Source organism: Babylonia areolata, chromosome 30 (genome assembly GCF_041734735.1).
Source record: "Babylonia areolata isolate BAREFJ2019XMU chromosome 30, ASM4173473v1, whole genome shotgun sequence".
Lineage (NCBI taxonomy): Eukaryota > Metazoa > Mollusca > Gastropoda > Neogastropoda > Buccinidae > Babylonia > Babylonia areolata.
Window position 1 is genome coordinate 26663097 of NC_134905.1, and position 15463 is coordinate 26678559.

The window sequence follows — 15463 nt, forward strand, 5'->3', positions numbered from 1 at the left end:
TGAGCACAGTCTGAGCTGACTGTTGCCTTGCTGTGTGGTGGACAGAGTGCTGACCACACAGACACACACACACACACACACACACACACACACTCTGAGCACACTGAGCACTGTCTGAGCTGACCGTTGCCTGGCTGTGTGGTGGACAGAGCGAACAGGACAAGGCCCTTCAGGAGCGACTGTCTCGTCTGCTGACCATCCTGGGAGGGGAGACAACCATCTTCCTGCACCTCCAGTTCCTCATCAAGAGCAATAAGACCGACATGCTCATCCTGAAAAATACCAAGGTTAGTGGGGTTTTATAATTTTTCTTTACAGTTTGCCGCTTTCAATATATATATATATATATATATGTATTTTAAAAACTTTTACTCTCCATTGAAAAGGCAGTGGTTCTTTGACTTAGTATTCCTCTCTTATCTCTGTTCTCTGTCTGTCTGTCTGTTTCTCTTACCTTTCCCTCTCTCTGCCTCTGTTCCTCTGTCTGTCTGTCTGTCTGTTTCTTTGACCTTTCCCTCCCCCTCTCTGTTCCTCTGTCTGTCTGTCTGTCTGTTTCTTTAACCTTTCCCTCCCCCCCACTCTGTCTCTGTTCCTCTGTCTGTTTCTTTGACCTCTCCCTCCCCCCCACTCTGTCTGTCTCTGTTCCTCTGTCTGTCTGTCTGTCTGTTTCTTTAACCTTTCCCTCCCCCCACTCTGTCTCTGTTCCTCTGTCTGTTTCTTTGACCTTTCCCTCCCCCCCACTCTGTCTGTCTCTGTTCCTCTGTCTGTCTGTCTGTCTGTTTCTTTAACCTTTCCCTCCCCCCTCTCTGTCTCTGTTCCTCTGTCTGTCTGTCTGTTTCTTTAACCTCTCCCTCTCTCTGTCTCTGTTCCTCTGTCTGTCTGTCTGTTTCTTTAACCTTTCCCTCCCCCCCCACTCTGTCTCTGTTCCTCTGTCTGTCTGTTTCTTTAACCTCTCCCTCTCTCTGTCTATGTTCCTCTGTTTCTTTAACCTCTCCCTCCCCCCCACTCTGTCTGTCTCTGTTCCTCTGTCTGTCTGTTTCTTTAACCTTTCCCTCCCCCCTCTCTGTCTCTGTTCCTCTGTCTGTCTGTCTGTTTCTTTAACCTCTCCCTGTCTCTGTCTCTGTTCCTCTGTCTGTCTGTCTGTTTCTTTAACCTTTCCCTCCCCCCCACTCTGTCTCTGTTCCTCTGTCTGTCTGTTTCTTTAACCTCTCCCTCTCTCTGTCTATGTTCCTCTGTCTGTCTGTCTGTTTCTTTAACCTTTCCCTCCCCCCCACTCTGTCTCTGTTCCTCTGTCTGTCTGTTTCTTTAACCTTTCCCTTCCCCCATGTCTGTCTCTGTTCCTCTGTCTGTCTGTTTCTTTAACCTTTCCCTCCCCCCCACTCTGTCTCTGTTCCTCTGTCTGTCTGTCTGTTTCTTTGACCTTTCCCTCCCCCCCACTCTGTCTCTGTTCCTCTGTCTGTCTGTCTGTTTCTTTGACCTTTCCCTCCCTCCCCTCTCTGTCTCTGTTCCTCTGTCTGTCTGTCTGTCTGTTTCTTTAACCTTTCCCTCCCCCCACTCTGTCTCTGTTCCTCTGTCTGTCTGTCTGTTTCTTTAACCTCTCCCTCCACCCCCCTCTCTGTCTCTGTTCCTCTGTCTGCCTGTCTGTCTGTTTCTTTAACCTTTCCCTCCCCCCCTCTCTGTCTCTGTTCCTCTGTCTGTCTGTCTGTTTCTTTGACCTTTCCCTCCCCCCCTCTCTGTCTCAGTTCCTCTGTCTGCCTGTCTGTCTGTTTCCTTAACCTTTCCCTCCCCCCCTGTCTGTCTCTGTTCCTCTGTCTGTCTGTCTGTTTCTTTAACCTTTCCCTCCCCCCCTCTCTGTCTCAGTTCCTCTGTCTGCCTGTCTGTCTGTTTCTTTAACCTTTCCCTCCCCCCCTGTCTGTCTCTGTTCCTCTGTCTGTCTGTCTGTTTCTTTAACCTCTCCCTCCACCCCCCTCTCTGTCTCTGTTCCTCTGTCTGCCTGTCTGTCTGTTTCTTTAACCTTTCCCTCCCCCCCTGTCTGTCTCTGTTCCTCTGTCTGCCTGTCTGTCTGTTTCTTTAACCCCCCCCCCCCCTCTGTCTCTGTTCCTCTGTCTGTCTGTCTGTCTGTTTCTTTAACCTCTCCCTCCTCCCCACTCTGTCTCTGTTCCTCTGTCTGTCTGCCTGTCTGTCTGTTTCAGTAGTACAAATGTGCAATGTGCAGTTTCAAAAACTGAAAGTGAGTGGTAGATTTATGGTGCACAGGATGCGGTGAGGAATTCGGTGTGCCACTCGGCGACGGTCATCGCCAATGCCTTCATGCACTACGGCACCACCTGTGACCAGTTCTTGAGGTGCTGTTTCCTTGTCTTTGTTTCTGTGGGGGTTTCCTTTGTCTTTGTGTGTCTGTCTTTGTTTTTCTGTGTGTTTCTTTGTTTTCCTGTGTTTTTGTTATTGTTTCTATGTGTGTTCTTGCTTGTGTGTGTGTGTGTGTGTGTGTGTGTGTGTGTTGTTATTTTTGTTTCTGTTTGTCTTTTTTGTCTATGTTTATTTTTGTTTTTGTGTGTCTTTGTTTGTCATTGTACTGTTGTGTTTCTTTGTCTTTGTATTTCTTTGTTCTTTTGTTTTTGCGTGTCTTTGTTTATCTTTGTACTGTTGTGTTTCTTTGTCTTTGTATTTCTTTGTTCTGTGTTTCTTTTGATTTGTGTTCTGTGTGTGTCATTGTCTTTTGTTTCTGCCTTTATCTTCTTTCTTTGTCGTTGTTTCCTGTGTGTTTCTTTTTGTATTTTGTCTGTGTGTTTCTTTGACTCTTATATCTTTGTTTCCCTGTGTGTGTTTCCTTGTCTTTTTTCTTTGTTTCCCTGTGTGTGTTTCCATCTTTTTTCTTTGTTTCCCTGTGTGTGTTTTCATCTTTTTTCTTTGTTTCCCTCTGTGTGTTTCCTTGTCTTTTTTCTTTGTCGTTGTTTCCTGTGTGTTTCTTTGTGTATTAAAATTTTTTTTCTGTGTGTTTCTTTGACTCTTATATCATTGTTTCCCTGTGTGTGTTTCCCTGTCTTTTTTCTTTGTTTCCCTGTGTGTGTTTCCCTGTCTTTTTTCTTTGTTTCCCTGTGTGTGTTTCCTGTCTTTTTTCTTTGTTTCCCTGTGTGTGTTTCCCTGTCTTTTTTCTTTGTTTCCCTGTGTGTGTTTCCCTGTCTTTTTTCTTTGTTTCCCTGTGTGTGTTTCCTGTCTTTTTTCTTTGTTTCCCTGTGTGTGTTTCCTGTCTTTTTTTCTTTGTTTCCCTGTGTGTGTTTCCCTGTCTTTTTTCTTTGTTTCCCTGTGTTTTCCCTGTGTGTGTTTCCTGGTCTTTTTTCTTTGTTTCCCTGTGTGTGTTTCCCTGTCTTTTTTCTTTGTTTCCCTCTGTGTGTTTCCATCTTTTTTCTTTGTTTCCCTGTGTGTGTTTCCTGACTTTTTTTGGAGAAAAACAATGTTTTGCCCATCAGAGCATGCACATGTTCAGACATGTGATGTGGTGTTTTAAACTGGATGTGATGTGGTGTTTTAAACTGGATGTGATGTGGTGTTATTACCAACAAAACAAAAACCACAAACACACAGATAACTAAACCAGTCCTTGACCCTGTAGGGACAACCTGGAGTGGTTGTCAAGGGCAACCAACTGGGCCAAGTTCACTGCCACGGCCAGTCTGGGCTGTATACACAACGTGAGTGGTCTCTCTTTGTTGCTCCTTGTCTCTTCTTCGTCAAATTGTTATTTTTATTTCACTAATGATTATCATTTATTTTATTACTTTTTATTAAACTGTAGGATTTTATTATTATTCTTTTTTTTCATTGTATTATTATTATTTTTTCTTTATTTCATTTATTTAATGATTATTTTCTGAAACTGCAGTGTTTTTTTTTCTTCAGGAAAAGGATTTCATTCTTTTTTTTTTCTTCATTGAATTTTTATTTTTATTTATGAAAAATATATATATATATTTTTTTTTTTGGGATTAAACTGGAGGATTTCATTCTTCTTTTTTCTACTTCATTGTATATTTATTTATTAAAAAAACCCCCATCAATTTCATTATTTTATCTAACTCTATAATTTTATTTTACAAGAACCATCAGTTTCATATGTGTTGGACCATTTCATTTTGTTTCCAAAGTTATATCTTTAACAACAAAAACAGATCTGTGCATGGGCAGCCTGCCACTGTAACTGGCTTTCTGAGTTTGCACTGCCTTTGTTTGGACAACGTTTTGACAGAGTGTAGAAATGAACCAGTTGGAATACGTCATGTCAGTCACTCACAGATGTGACAAGAAACACACTCAAAGTAAACAGAAATGGATCAGTTGGAACACGTCATGGCACAGATGTGACAAGAAACACACTTAAAGTAAATAGAAATGGATCAGTTGGAACACGTCATGGCACAGATGTGATAAGAAACACACTTAAAGTAAATAGAAATGGATCAGTTGGAACACGTCATGGCACAGATGTGACAAGAAACACACTCAAAGTAAATAGAAATGGATCAGTTGGAACACGTCATGGCACAGATGTGACAAGAAACACACTCAAAGTAAATAGAAATGGATCAGTTGGAACATGTCATGGCACAGATGTGACAAGAAACACACTCAAAGTAAATAGAAATGGATCAGTTGGAACACGTCATGGCACAGATGTGACAAGAAACACACTCAAAGTAAATAGAAATGGATCAGTTGGAACACGTCATGGCACAGATGTGACAAGAAACACACTCAAAGTAAATAGAAATGGATCAGTTGGAACACGTCATGGCACAGATGTGACAAGAAACACACTTAAAGTAAATAGAAATGGATCAGTTGGAACACGTCATGGCACAGATGTGACAAGAAACACACTCAAAGTAAATAGAAATGGATCAGTTGGAACACGTCATGGCACAGATGTGACAAGAAACACACTTAAAGTAAATAGAAATGGATCAGTTGGAACACGTCATGGCACAGATGTGACAAGAAACACACTTAAAGTAAATAGAAATGGATCAGTTGGAACACGTCATGGCACAGATGTGACAAGAAACACACTCAAAGTAAATAGAAATGGATCAGTTGGAACACGTCATGGCACAGATGTGACAAGAAACACACTTAAAGTAAATAGAAATGGATCAGTTGGAACACGTCATGGCACAGATGTGACAAGAAACACACTTAAAGTAAATAGAAATGGATCAGTTGGAACACACCATGGCACAGATGTGACAAGAAACACACTCAAAGTAAATAGAAATGGATCAGTTGGAACACACCATGGCACAGATGTGACAAGAAACACACTCAAAGTAAATAGAAATGGATCAGTTGGAACACGTCATGGCACAGATGTGACAAGAAACACACTCAAAGTAAACATTGAACACTAAAGCAAATGATGGGTGTATTATAAAACCAATGTATTATAAAACCAAAAGTATCTTCTAAACTTGCAAAAATAGTCGCGGATTTTGTTCAAAATCCTTTCATCAGAACAGTGATTTTCTCAACGAAGTATTAGCCTTTTGGTGACTTTGGGAAAACAGGAAATGGAGACGTGTATGCATCTGGTTCTCGCAAAAAAATAATTGGAGAACCTCCAGTAAAATCAGACGAAAGTTGGTCTGCAATCCCTCCATCATAGCTGTCAGTCAGGATTTGTGAGAACCATGGTTATGGGATGACTAAGACTTGAGAGAGAATGGCAGTCACTGAGCTGTTCAGATTCTAGGGAGCAGCTGTGTGTGAGATTTAAATTCCAAATTGAGAGAACATCTGTGGGCAAGACCCAGCACTGAAAAACTTGACCTCTTTTGTGTCTGTGTGGAGTTGATGGTTGAAGGACAGGTGTTTGTCGAATAAGTGTGATGAATTTATTCCTAGTTCTGGTTGAGTGTGTGTGGAGTCCTTTGAGTGATGACAGGTGTTTTGTTGAAATGGTGTAATGAATTTATTGCTTGTTCTGATTGTGTCTGTGTGGTGTGTGTTGAGTGATGACAGGTGTTTTGTTGAAATGGTGTAATGAATTTATTGTTTGTTCTGATTGTGTCTGTGTGGTGTCTGTTGAGTGGTGACAGGTGTTTTGTTGAAATGGTGGAATGAATTTATTGTTTGTTCTGATTGTGTCTGTGTGGTTCTGTTGAGTGGTGACTGAGTGTGTGTCTGTTGAGTGGTGACAGGTGTTTTGTTGAAATGGTATAATGAATTTATTGTTTGTTCTGATTGTGTCTGTGTGGTGTGTGTTGAGTGATGACAGGTGTTTTGTTGAAATGGTGTAATGAATTTATTGTTTGTTCTGATTGTGTCTGTGTGGTGTCTGTTGAGTGGTGACAGGTGTTTTGTTGAAATGGTATAATGAATTTATTGTTTGTTCTGATTGTGTCTGTGTGGTGTCTGTTGAGTGATGACAGGTGTTTTGTTGAAATGGTGTAATGTTGAGTGATGACAGGTGTTTTGTTGAAATGGTGTAATGAATTTATTGTTTGTTCTGATTGTGTCTGTGTGGTGTCTGTTGAGTGGTGACAGGTGTTTTGTTGAAATGGTGTAATGTTGAGTGGTGACAGGTGTTTTGTTGAAATGGTGTAATGTTGAGTGATGACAGGTGTTTTGTTGAAATGGTGTAATGAATTTATTGTTTGTTCTGATTGTGTCTGTGTGGTGTCTGTTGAGTGATGACAGGTGTTTTGTTGAAATGGTGTAATGTTGAGTGATGACAGGTGTTTTGTTGAAATGGTGTAATGAATTTATTGTTTGTTCTGATTGTGTCTGTGTGGTGTCTGTTGAGTGATGACAGGTGTTTTGTTGAAATGGTGTAATGTTGAGTGATGACAGGTGTTTTGTTGAAATGGTGTAATGTTGAGTGATGACAGGTGTTTTGTTGAAATGGTGTAATGAATTTATTGTTTGTTCTGATTGTGTCTGTGTGGTGTCCATTCAGTGAGGACAGGTGTTTGTCAATTTGTTGAGGAAAGTTTATTGCTGGTTGTGTCAGATAACTGTAATAAATGTATTTCTGGTTGTGTCTGTCCATGTGAGTGACGACAGGTATTTGTCAAATAGCTGTAGTAAACTTTTTTCCCAGTTATGTATTGAGTGGCAAGTGATGACAGGTGTTTGTTGCATAGGTGTAATAAAATTATGATCTGTGAGGAGTTGGTGTGCTGAGTGATGATGACTGGTGACCTGTGTTCAGGGTCACGAGAAGGAGGCCTTGAACCTGATGTCCTCCTACCTGCCCAAGGACACGACGGCCGGGTCGGCCTACTCTGAGGGTGGGGGCCTGTATGCCCTGGGTCTGATCCACGCCAACCATGGAGGGGAGATCACTGAGTACCTCCTGGGGCAGCTGAAGGATGCCTCCACTGATGTGAGTTGTGTGGCTTGGTGTGTGTGTATGTGTGTGTGTGTGTGGTTTGGTGTGGTGTGGTGTTTGTGTGTGCATGTGTGTGAATGTTTGTGTTTGTGTTTGTGTGCGAAATGGATAGTGGAGTGGAAGAACAGCTTTTGAAGTGAATGCCATGAAGATGGTGCTGCATTATTTATTACTAATTTTGTTTGTGACACTGATAAGAATGATGATGGTGACAAAATGTGCAGATGTTTGTGACACTGATAAGAATGATGATGGTGACAAAATGTGCAGATGTTAGTGACACTGATCAGAATGATGATGGTGACAAAATGTGCACATGTTAGTGACACTGATAAGAATGATGATGGTGACAAAATGTGCACATGTTAGTGACACTGATCAGAATGATGATGGTGACAAAATGTGCACATGTTAGTGACACTGATCAGAATGATGATGGTAACAAAATGACAAAATGTGCAAATGTTAGTGACACTGATCAAAATGATGATGGTGACAAAATGTGCAGATGTTAGTGACACTGATAAGAATGATGATGGTGACAAAATGTGCAGATGTTAGTGACACTGATCAAAATGATGATGGTGACAAAATGTGCAGATGTTAGTGACACTGATAAGAATGATGATGGTGACAAAATGTGCACATGTTAGTGACACTGATAAGAATAATGATGGTGACAAAATGTGCAGATGTTAGTGACACTGATCAAAATGATGATGGTGACAAAATGTGCAAATGTTAGTGACACTGATCAAAATGATGATGGTGACAAAATGTGCACATGTTAGTGACACTGATCAGAATGATGATGGTGACAAAATGACAAAATGTGCAGATGTTAGTGACACTGATCAAAATGATGATGGTGACAAAATGTGCAGATGTTAGTGACACTGATCAGAATGATGATGGTGACAAAATGTGCACATGTTAGTGACACTGATAAGAATGATGATGGTGACAAAATGTGCACATGTTAGTGACACTGATAAGAATGATGATGGTGACAAAATGTGCACATGTTAGTGAGATGAGTGATGTTGCAGTCATACTAGCTTTTTTTTTTTTTTTTTTTTTTTTTTTAAATTAAAAATTTTTTTTTTTTACAAATATCTTTTATTTTTAGTTTTTAGTCGTAGTTATCAGGGGAAAGTGGTGTTGGGGAATTAAATATGTATGAATTGTTGAATAACAATTTCTTTTGTTAACTTGATCAGATGGTGAGGCACGGAGGTTGTCTAGGACTGGGTCTTGCTGCCATGGGAACTGCCAGGCAAGGTAAGTAACAGCTGTTCCTCTCTGGTCTTCTTGTAGTGGTGATGTCAGTACTTGTCTGTGTTGTCTTAACTCACTCGCTGCCATTGTCCGCATATGCGGACATCGTCGGAGAAAGCGTTGGATGCCAATGTCCGCATATGCGGACTTGGATTTTAAAAAGTCGTGCTGTCGGAGTGACGCGTCGGATGCGAAAATCAAAAGCAGATGTGATATCTTACGTCACCTCTGGTCAGCTTTTCATTCACACACGCTGCGTGTGTGTCGCGATAAGCTCAACCGCACTTGATAACAAAGCGTGCCCCCTGTCAGCTTTGTAAGTTGTTTGACAAGATGGCGTCACGGCGAAGTGTTCGACACGGTCGGAGAGGTGAAATGTTACTCAGTGTCGAAGATGCTTTGGAAATGATCCAAACTGAAGGCTCTGATGTCGAAGGAGATAATGTTGATTCTTCGGACAGTTAATTTGAACCAGATCCCGATGAACTAGAAACAGATTCGGCCACTGAAGAGAGTGTTTACAATGGAGAGGAAAGTGAGGAACATGTGCCAGCAGATGAGACAGACACAGACGACGAAACCACTGAGGAAACGGACGATTTTGCAAGTGTTTTCACCAGTGATTGGACTGACAATTTTTCCTTTTTCCCTCTTGCACATCCCTTCACTGGCATACCAGGTTTGTCAGCTGACTGGCCAGTCAACACCCAGCCGGTTGAGTTTTTTCTTTGTTCTTTGATTTTCATTATGTAGAGACAATATTTTTTCTTGTATGAGTGAATTTCAACTTTCTTCACCACCTGTTCATACTTCATTGCATGCACTAGGTCTTCAGTTCCTCAAATAGTGTTAGAATGTGATGTGGAACATGTTGGTGTACCTTTCTGATGGGTGCAAAAATGCTAAAAAATACACTAAATATGGATACCGCGATCAACATCAAGACGGTGAGTAAATACTTTGATTTTTTGCACACATATGGAACAACATTCCTTGCATACATATACTAAATATCAATTGTCTGGGTGTTTATTTGGTTTTTTTACAATTTTTTCCCCATCCTATACAAACCCTGGGTTTTCAGGGATTGGCAAGGGCAAAAACTCTTGGCATGGAGTGAGTTAACCGTCCTGTATATTTCACCAAAATGTCACACACGTTTGATCAGATTGTGTGTTTTTGTTGTTCTTTTTACTGACCCTAAAATTTGTTTGTTTTGTTTGTACTACACTTGTTGATCTGACAATAACTGGCTGTTGTGGTGTGTGTGTGTTTTGTGGTTTGTATGTGGCATTGGATTGTCAATGGGGGAGTGTTCTTGGAGAGAGCAAAATGAATTTCACCCAGTGCAAATATATGTATTTCTGTGTTTGTCCTTTGTGTGTGTGTGTGGTTGTGTGTGTGTGGTTGTGTGTGTGTGTGTGTGTGTGTGTGTGAATGAATGATATGGATACTTATATAGTGCATGTCCTCGGTTGGAGACCAAGCTCAAAGCGCTTTACAAACATGGTGGTATATTTTCACAACAGGCTGCATACCTGGGTACAGCTGACTGACTGGCTACCATTGGGCACTCATTGTTTGTGCATGTGTGTGCTTGTGTGTGTGTGTGTGTGTGTGTGTATGTGTGTGCAAGCATGTGAACATGTGTGAGTGCATGCGTGCACGCATGTGTTTGTGAGTGTGTGTGTGTGTGTGTGTGTGTGTGTGTGTGTGACTGTGACTGATGTGCTGTTGTAAAATGCTTTGACAGGTTTGAAAATGCTAAATAGATTATTATTGTTGTTGTTATTATCATTATTACTATTATTATTGGTACATGTATGTATTTCTCTGTGTGCGCGTGCGTGTGTGTATGCGCATGTGTTTATGTATGTGTGTGTGTGCGTGTGTGTGGACATGTGTGTGTGTGTGTGTGTGTGGACATGTGTGTGTGTGTGCAGATATCTACGAGCAGCTCAAGTTCAACCTGTACCAGGACGATGCGGTGACCGGAGAGGCGGCAGGTCTGGCTATGGGACTGGTGATGCTGGGAACCAAGTCTGCTGCCGCCATCGAGGACATGGTGGCTGTAAGTTGTCCTCTTCCTTCACTTCTTCACTCTCCTCTTCTCTTTGTGTGTCTCTGGTTTCCCCCATCTCTCCATTGTGGAACACTCGCTTAGTTTGACACGCTAAGTATATGTATCACCAAACATGGAGTATAATACAAACTCCTCCTTTTGATGAAGTATCCACATCATCAGTCAGTCACACAGTGACCCATACACTAGTGTTTCCAGTACGCCCAGAGGATAAAATAGTGCTTTACAAGTATCCACATCATCAGTCAGTCACACAGTGACCCATACACTAGTGTTTCCAGTATGCCCAGAGGATAAAATAGTGAGTGCTGTACAAGTGTCCACATCATCAGTCAGTCACACAGTGACCCATACACTAGTGTTTCCAGTACGCCCAGAGGATAAAATAGTGCTATACAAGTGTCCACATCATCAGTGAGTCAATCCCCATGCCCTGGTCTCTCCAGTACGCCCCAGAGGATAAGTGCTATATAAGTGTCCATGTCATCAGTTAATCACCCATACGCTGGTCTTTCCAGGATAAGTGCTATATAAGTGTCCATGTCATCAATTAATCACCCATACGCTGGTCTTTCCAGGATAAGTGCTATATAAGTATCCATGTCATCAGTTAATCACCCATTTGCTGGTCTTTCCAGGATAAGTGCTATATAAGTATTCACATCATCAACCCCTCAAACGACCCATGCACTGCTCTTTCCCAGTACGCCCAGAGGGTATGTAGTGTATAAGTATCCACTTGATCAACCAGTCAATGACCCTGTACTTTGCTCTTTCCCAGTATGCCCAGTAGGGATAGGTGCTATGAAAGTATCCATATCAGATGCTATATAAGTATCCATGTCAGGTGCTGTATACGTACCCCATCATCAACCTCTCAATGACCCCACACACTTCTCTTTCCAGTACGCCCAGGACACACAGCATGAGAAGATCCTGCGGGGCCTGGCGGTGGGCATTGCCCTGACCATGTACGGGCGGCTGGAGGAGGCTGACGCCCTGGTGGAGAGCCTGTCGCGGGACAAGGACCCCATCCTGCGCTGGGCCGGCATGTACACCCTGGCCATGGCTTACTGCGGCTCCGGCAACAACCAGGCCATCCGCCGCCTCCTGCATGTCGCTGTGAGTCATTGTGCTGTGGTTCTTTCTTTTTTGTGTGTATGTGTATCTTTTTTCTTTTTTTGTTTGTATGTGTGTCTTCTTTTTTTCTTTTTTTGTGTGTATGTGTGTCTTCTTTTTTTCTTTTTTTGTGTGTATGTGTGTCTTCTTTTTTTCTGTTTTTGTTTGCGTGCCTCCTTTCCACCATCCCACCATCCCAACACACACACACACAGACACACACACACACACACACACACATATACACACACACACACACACACACACACACACGCACACCACACACACACACACACACACACACACACACACACACACACACGCACACCACACACACACAACAAGCAAGGAAACAACCAGGATATCCATCACCTCTTGCAAGTCGTTGTGAGTTGGCTGTTGTGTGGTGCATGCTTTTTTTGTGCCTTCTTTTTTCATTTATTTATATTTTGTGTGCTTCCTTTCCGCCATCCCTCCATCCCAACACACACAGACACACAGACACAGATACTCACACTCACACACACACACACACACACACACACACACACACACACGCACACCACACACACACAACAAGCAAGGAAACAACCAGGATATCCACCACCTCTTGCAAGTCGCTGTGAGTTGGCTGTTGTGTGGTGCATGCTTTTTTTGTGCCTTCTTTTTTCATTTATTTATATTTTGTGTGCTTCCTTTCCGCCATCCCTCCATCCCAACACACACAGACACACAGACACAGATACTCACACTCACACACACACACACACACACACAGCAAACGAGCAAATAAATACTCAGTACTCTTCTGGCAACAACCAGGGCATCCGCTGCCTCTTACATGTCGCTGTGAGTAGCCCCTCGTGGTGTGGTGCATACTTTTCGTTTTTATGGGTTTTTTTGGCTGTCCACCCTACCCCAGTCCCCCCCACCCCCTCCACCATGACCCCCTCCACCATGACCCCCTCCACACCATGACCCCCTCCACCATGACCCCCTCCACACCCCAAAATACACACACACACACACACACACAACCCCCCCCCCCAGCAAATAAATATACATATGCATACTGGGTGATAACCAAACCAAATCAGGCTATCACTATCAGCCACCAGATGCGTGTTGCTGTGAGTTGCTTTGTTTCTTTGTATTCTTTTTTTTTTTTTTTCTTTTCTTTTCCTTTTTTTTTCTTTTAACTGTTTCAGTACCAAGCTTATTCTATGCTCAGTGACAACTATTTGGCACGGGAAGTTTGGGTCATGAAGGGTGATAATTAAGATAAAGAATTCTAGCATGTTAAGTAGTGAAAGAAAGTATGCATAAAACTACAGTCTATACTTTTCCGAAAGGAGACTAAATTCACTATCCAGTTATGACAATAGGTCTTGAATTGAAATGATTTTGCTATAGAAAAGTTCTGACAATGATGCAGATGGTTTATCTCCGTCCTTGAGCACTTTTTTTGCAACACTGAAAGGGGTTATTGATTTTTTTTGGGGGGGGTTCCTCTTTTTTTATATTTTGTTTTGCTGACCCATGCACTGCCCTATCTCCCTCCCCCCTCCCCATATCCTGCTAACCTCTATTCCTTTCCTCCATTTCTCACTGTGTCTCTGGCTGTCTGGTTGGCTGTTCTGTTTTTTCTTCTCTCTCTCTCTCTCTCTGTTTATTCCTCTGCATATCTCATGTTCAGTTTTGAGACCAACGACACCCTGAGAATTGGTCAGAATTTTTTTTGTCTTAGAAGTCGTTAATCAGGTCTCCCATACTTTTTGTGTCTTCTTTAAAAAAAAAAAAAAAAAAAAAGTCTCCTTCAAAGTGTCCACATTTTCCCCAGGGGATGAATGTATTAGTGTGTGTGTGGTGGAGTGAGATAGAGCGGGGGATGTGTGTGTGGGGGGTGAGGGGTCATGCAGGATGACATGGTGACGATCCCTGTGTTGGAAACATCTCACAGCTTGTCACTCATCACACACAGTGGGTCGAAGAGGGGTGGGGTGGGGTGGGGTGTTTGGGGGTGGGGGGGCTGGGGTACTTTTGCCTTCTCATGGCACCAGAGAGAGAGAGAGAGAGAGAGAGAGAGAGGAAAGACTTTGAGAGAGGGAAGACTTTGGGCATGTCTGATAGTCGTAAATGGGGAGCGTCTGATGAAGTGTGGGTGGAGATGGAGCTGGAGCTGTGAACAGAGGGGGTGGAGGGGTGGGGGGGGGAGGCCGGGGGGATGGGGAGGAGCTGGAGCTGTGAACAGAGGGGGTGGAGGGGTGGGGGGGGGGAGGGAGGCAGGGGGGATGGGGAGGAGCTGGAGCTGTGAACAGAGGGGGTGGAGGGGTGGGGGGGGGAGGGAGGCAGGGGGGATGGGGAGGAGCTGGAGCTGTGAACAGAGGGGGTGGAGGGGTGGGGGGGGGAGGGAGGCCGGGGGGATGGGGAGGAGCTGGAGCTGTGAACAGAGGGGGTGGAGGGGTGGGGGGGGGGGAGGGAGGGAGGCAGGGGGGATGGGGAGGAGCTGGAGCTGTGAACAGAGGGGGTGGAGGGGTGGGGGGGGAGGCAGGGGGGATGGGGAGGAGCTGGAGCTGTGAACAGAGGGGGTGGAGGGGTGGGGGGGGAGGCAGGGGGATGGGAGGAGCTGAGCTGTGAACAGAGGGGGTGGAGGGGGGGGGGGGGGAGGCTGGGGGATGGAGGACTGGAGCTGTGAACAGAGGGGGTGGAGGGGTGGGGGGGGGAGGCAGGGGGGATGGGAGGAGCTGGAGCTGTGAACAGAGGGGGTGGAGGGGTGGGTGGGGGAGGCAGGGGGGATGGGGAGGAGCTGGAGCTGTGAACAGAGGGGGTGGAGGGGTGGGGGGGGGGAGGCAGGGGGGATGGGGAGGAGCTGGAGCTGTGAACAGAGGGGGTGGAGGGGTGGGGGAGGCTGGGGGGATAGGGAGGAGCTGGAGCTGTGAACAGAGGGGGTGGAGGGGTGGGGGGGGAACGGAGGCCGGGGTATGGGGGGGAGCATGTAAATGGTTTCATTGTGGGCTTCTAGACTGTCCATCGCCTGAGGGTCTGTGCTGCGTCTTATTTTCGTCTGGTCGGTCTTTTGTGGGTGTGGGACAGGGTCATGTGTGTGTGTTGGTTGGTGAAGAGATGTTGTGGTGGTGGTGGGTTTTGTGGGGGGTGGGTGGGGGTGTTTGTGTGTGTGTGTGTGTGTGTGTGTTAGTGGGAGCATGTGAGTGTATTAGTTTTTATGTGTGACTGTGTGTGTGTGTGTGTGTGTGTGTGTGTGTGTGATTGTGATAGTGTGTTGTATGTGTGCTTTTCATTGACACGTTTTCGCTTACATATTTTTCATTGTGCAAAAAGTTTTCAGTTTGATGTCTATTTTTAAGTGCACATGTATGTAAGAAGCTTGGTACAGCTGCATCTGCAAGCGATACTGAGCAGGGCATAGCACACTGAACACTGACAGAGGGTATGCATGCAGACATGAGTGCACAGAACGTTTTGTTGTTGTTTCACAAACGGCAGGCTTGTGGAAGGTTGTTTTTTTTTTTTTTGTGTGTGTGTGTGTGTGTGTATGTGTGAGTGAGTGAGTGTGTGTGTGCATGTGTGTGTGTGTG

The 15463-nt window shown here is 44.1% G+C and overlaps 1 protein-coding gene across 1 annotated transcript in view; it reads left to right on the plus strand.

Moving 5' to 3' along the window:
- Positions 1 to 15463, plus strand: part of LOC143275647 (26S proteasome non-ATPase regulatory subunit 1-like) — a 231624-nt gene that overhangs the window by 13784 nt on the left and 202377 nt on the right. The window contains exons 12-18 of the mRNA XM_076579898.1: positions 150 to 287; positions 2257 to 2345; positions 3614 to 3692; positions 7208 to 7381; positions 8608 to 8668; positions 10609 to 10736; positions 11655 to 11870. Of these exons, the coding sequence (XP_076436013.1) occupies positions 150 to 287; positions 2257 to 2345; positions 3614 to 3692; positions 7208 to 7381; positions 8608 to 8668; positions 10609 to 10736; positions 11655 to 11870 (885 nt within the window). The remainder of the gene's footprint in view (positions 1 to 149; positions 288 to 2256; positions 2346 to 3613; positions 3693 to 7207; positions 7382 to 8607; positions 8669 to 10608; positions 10737 to 11654; positions 11871 to 15463) is intronic.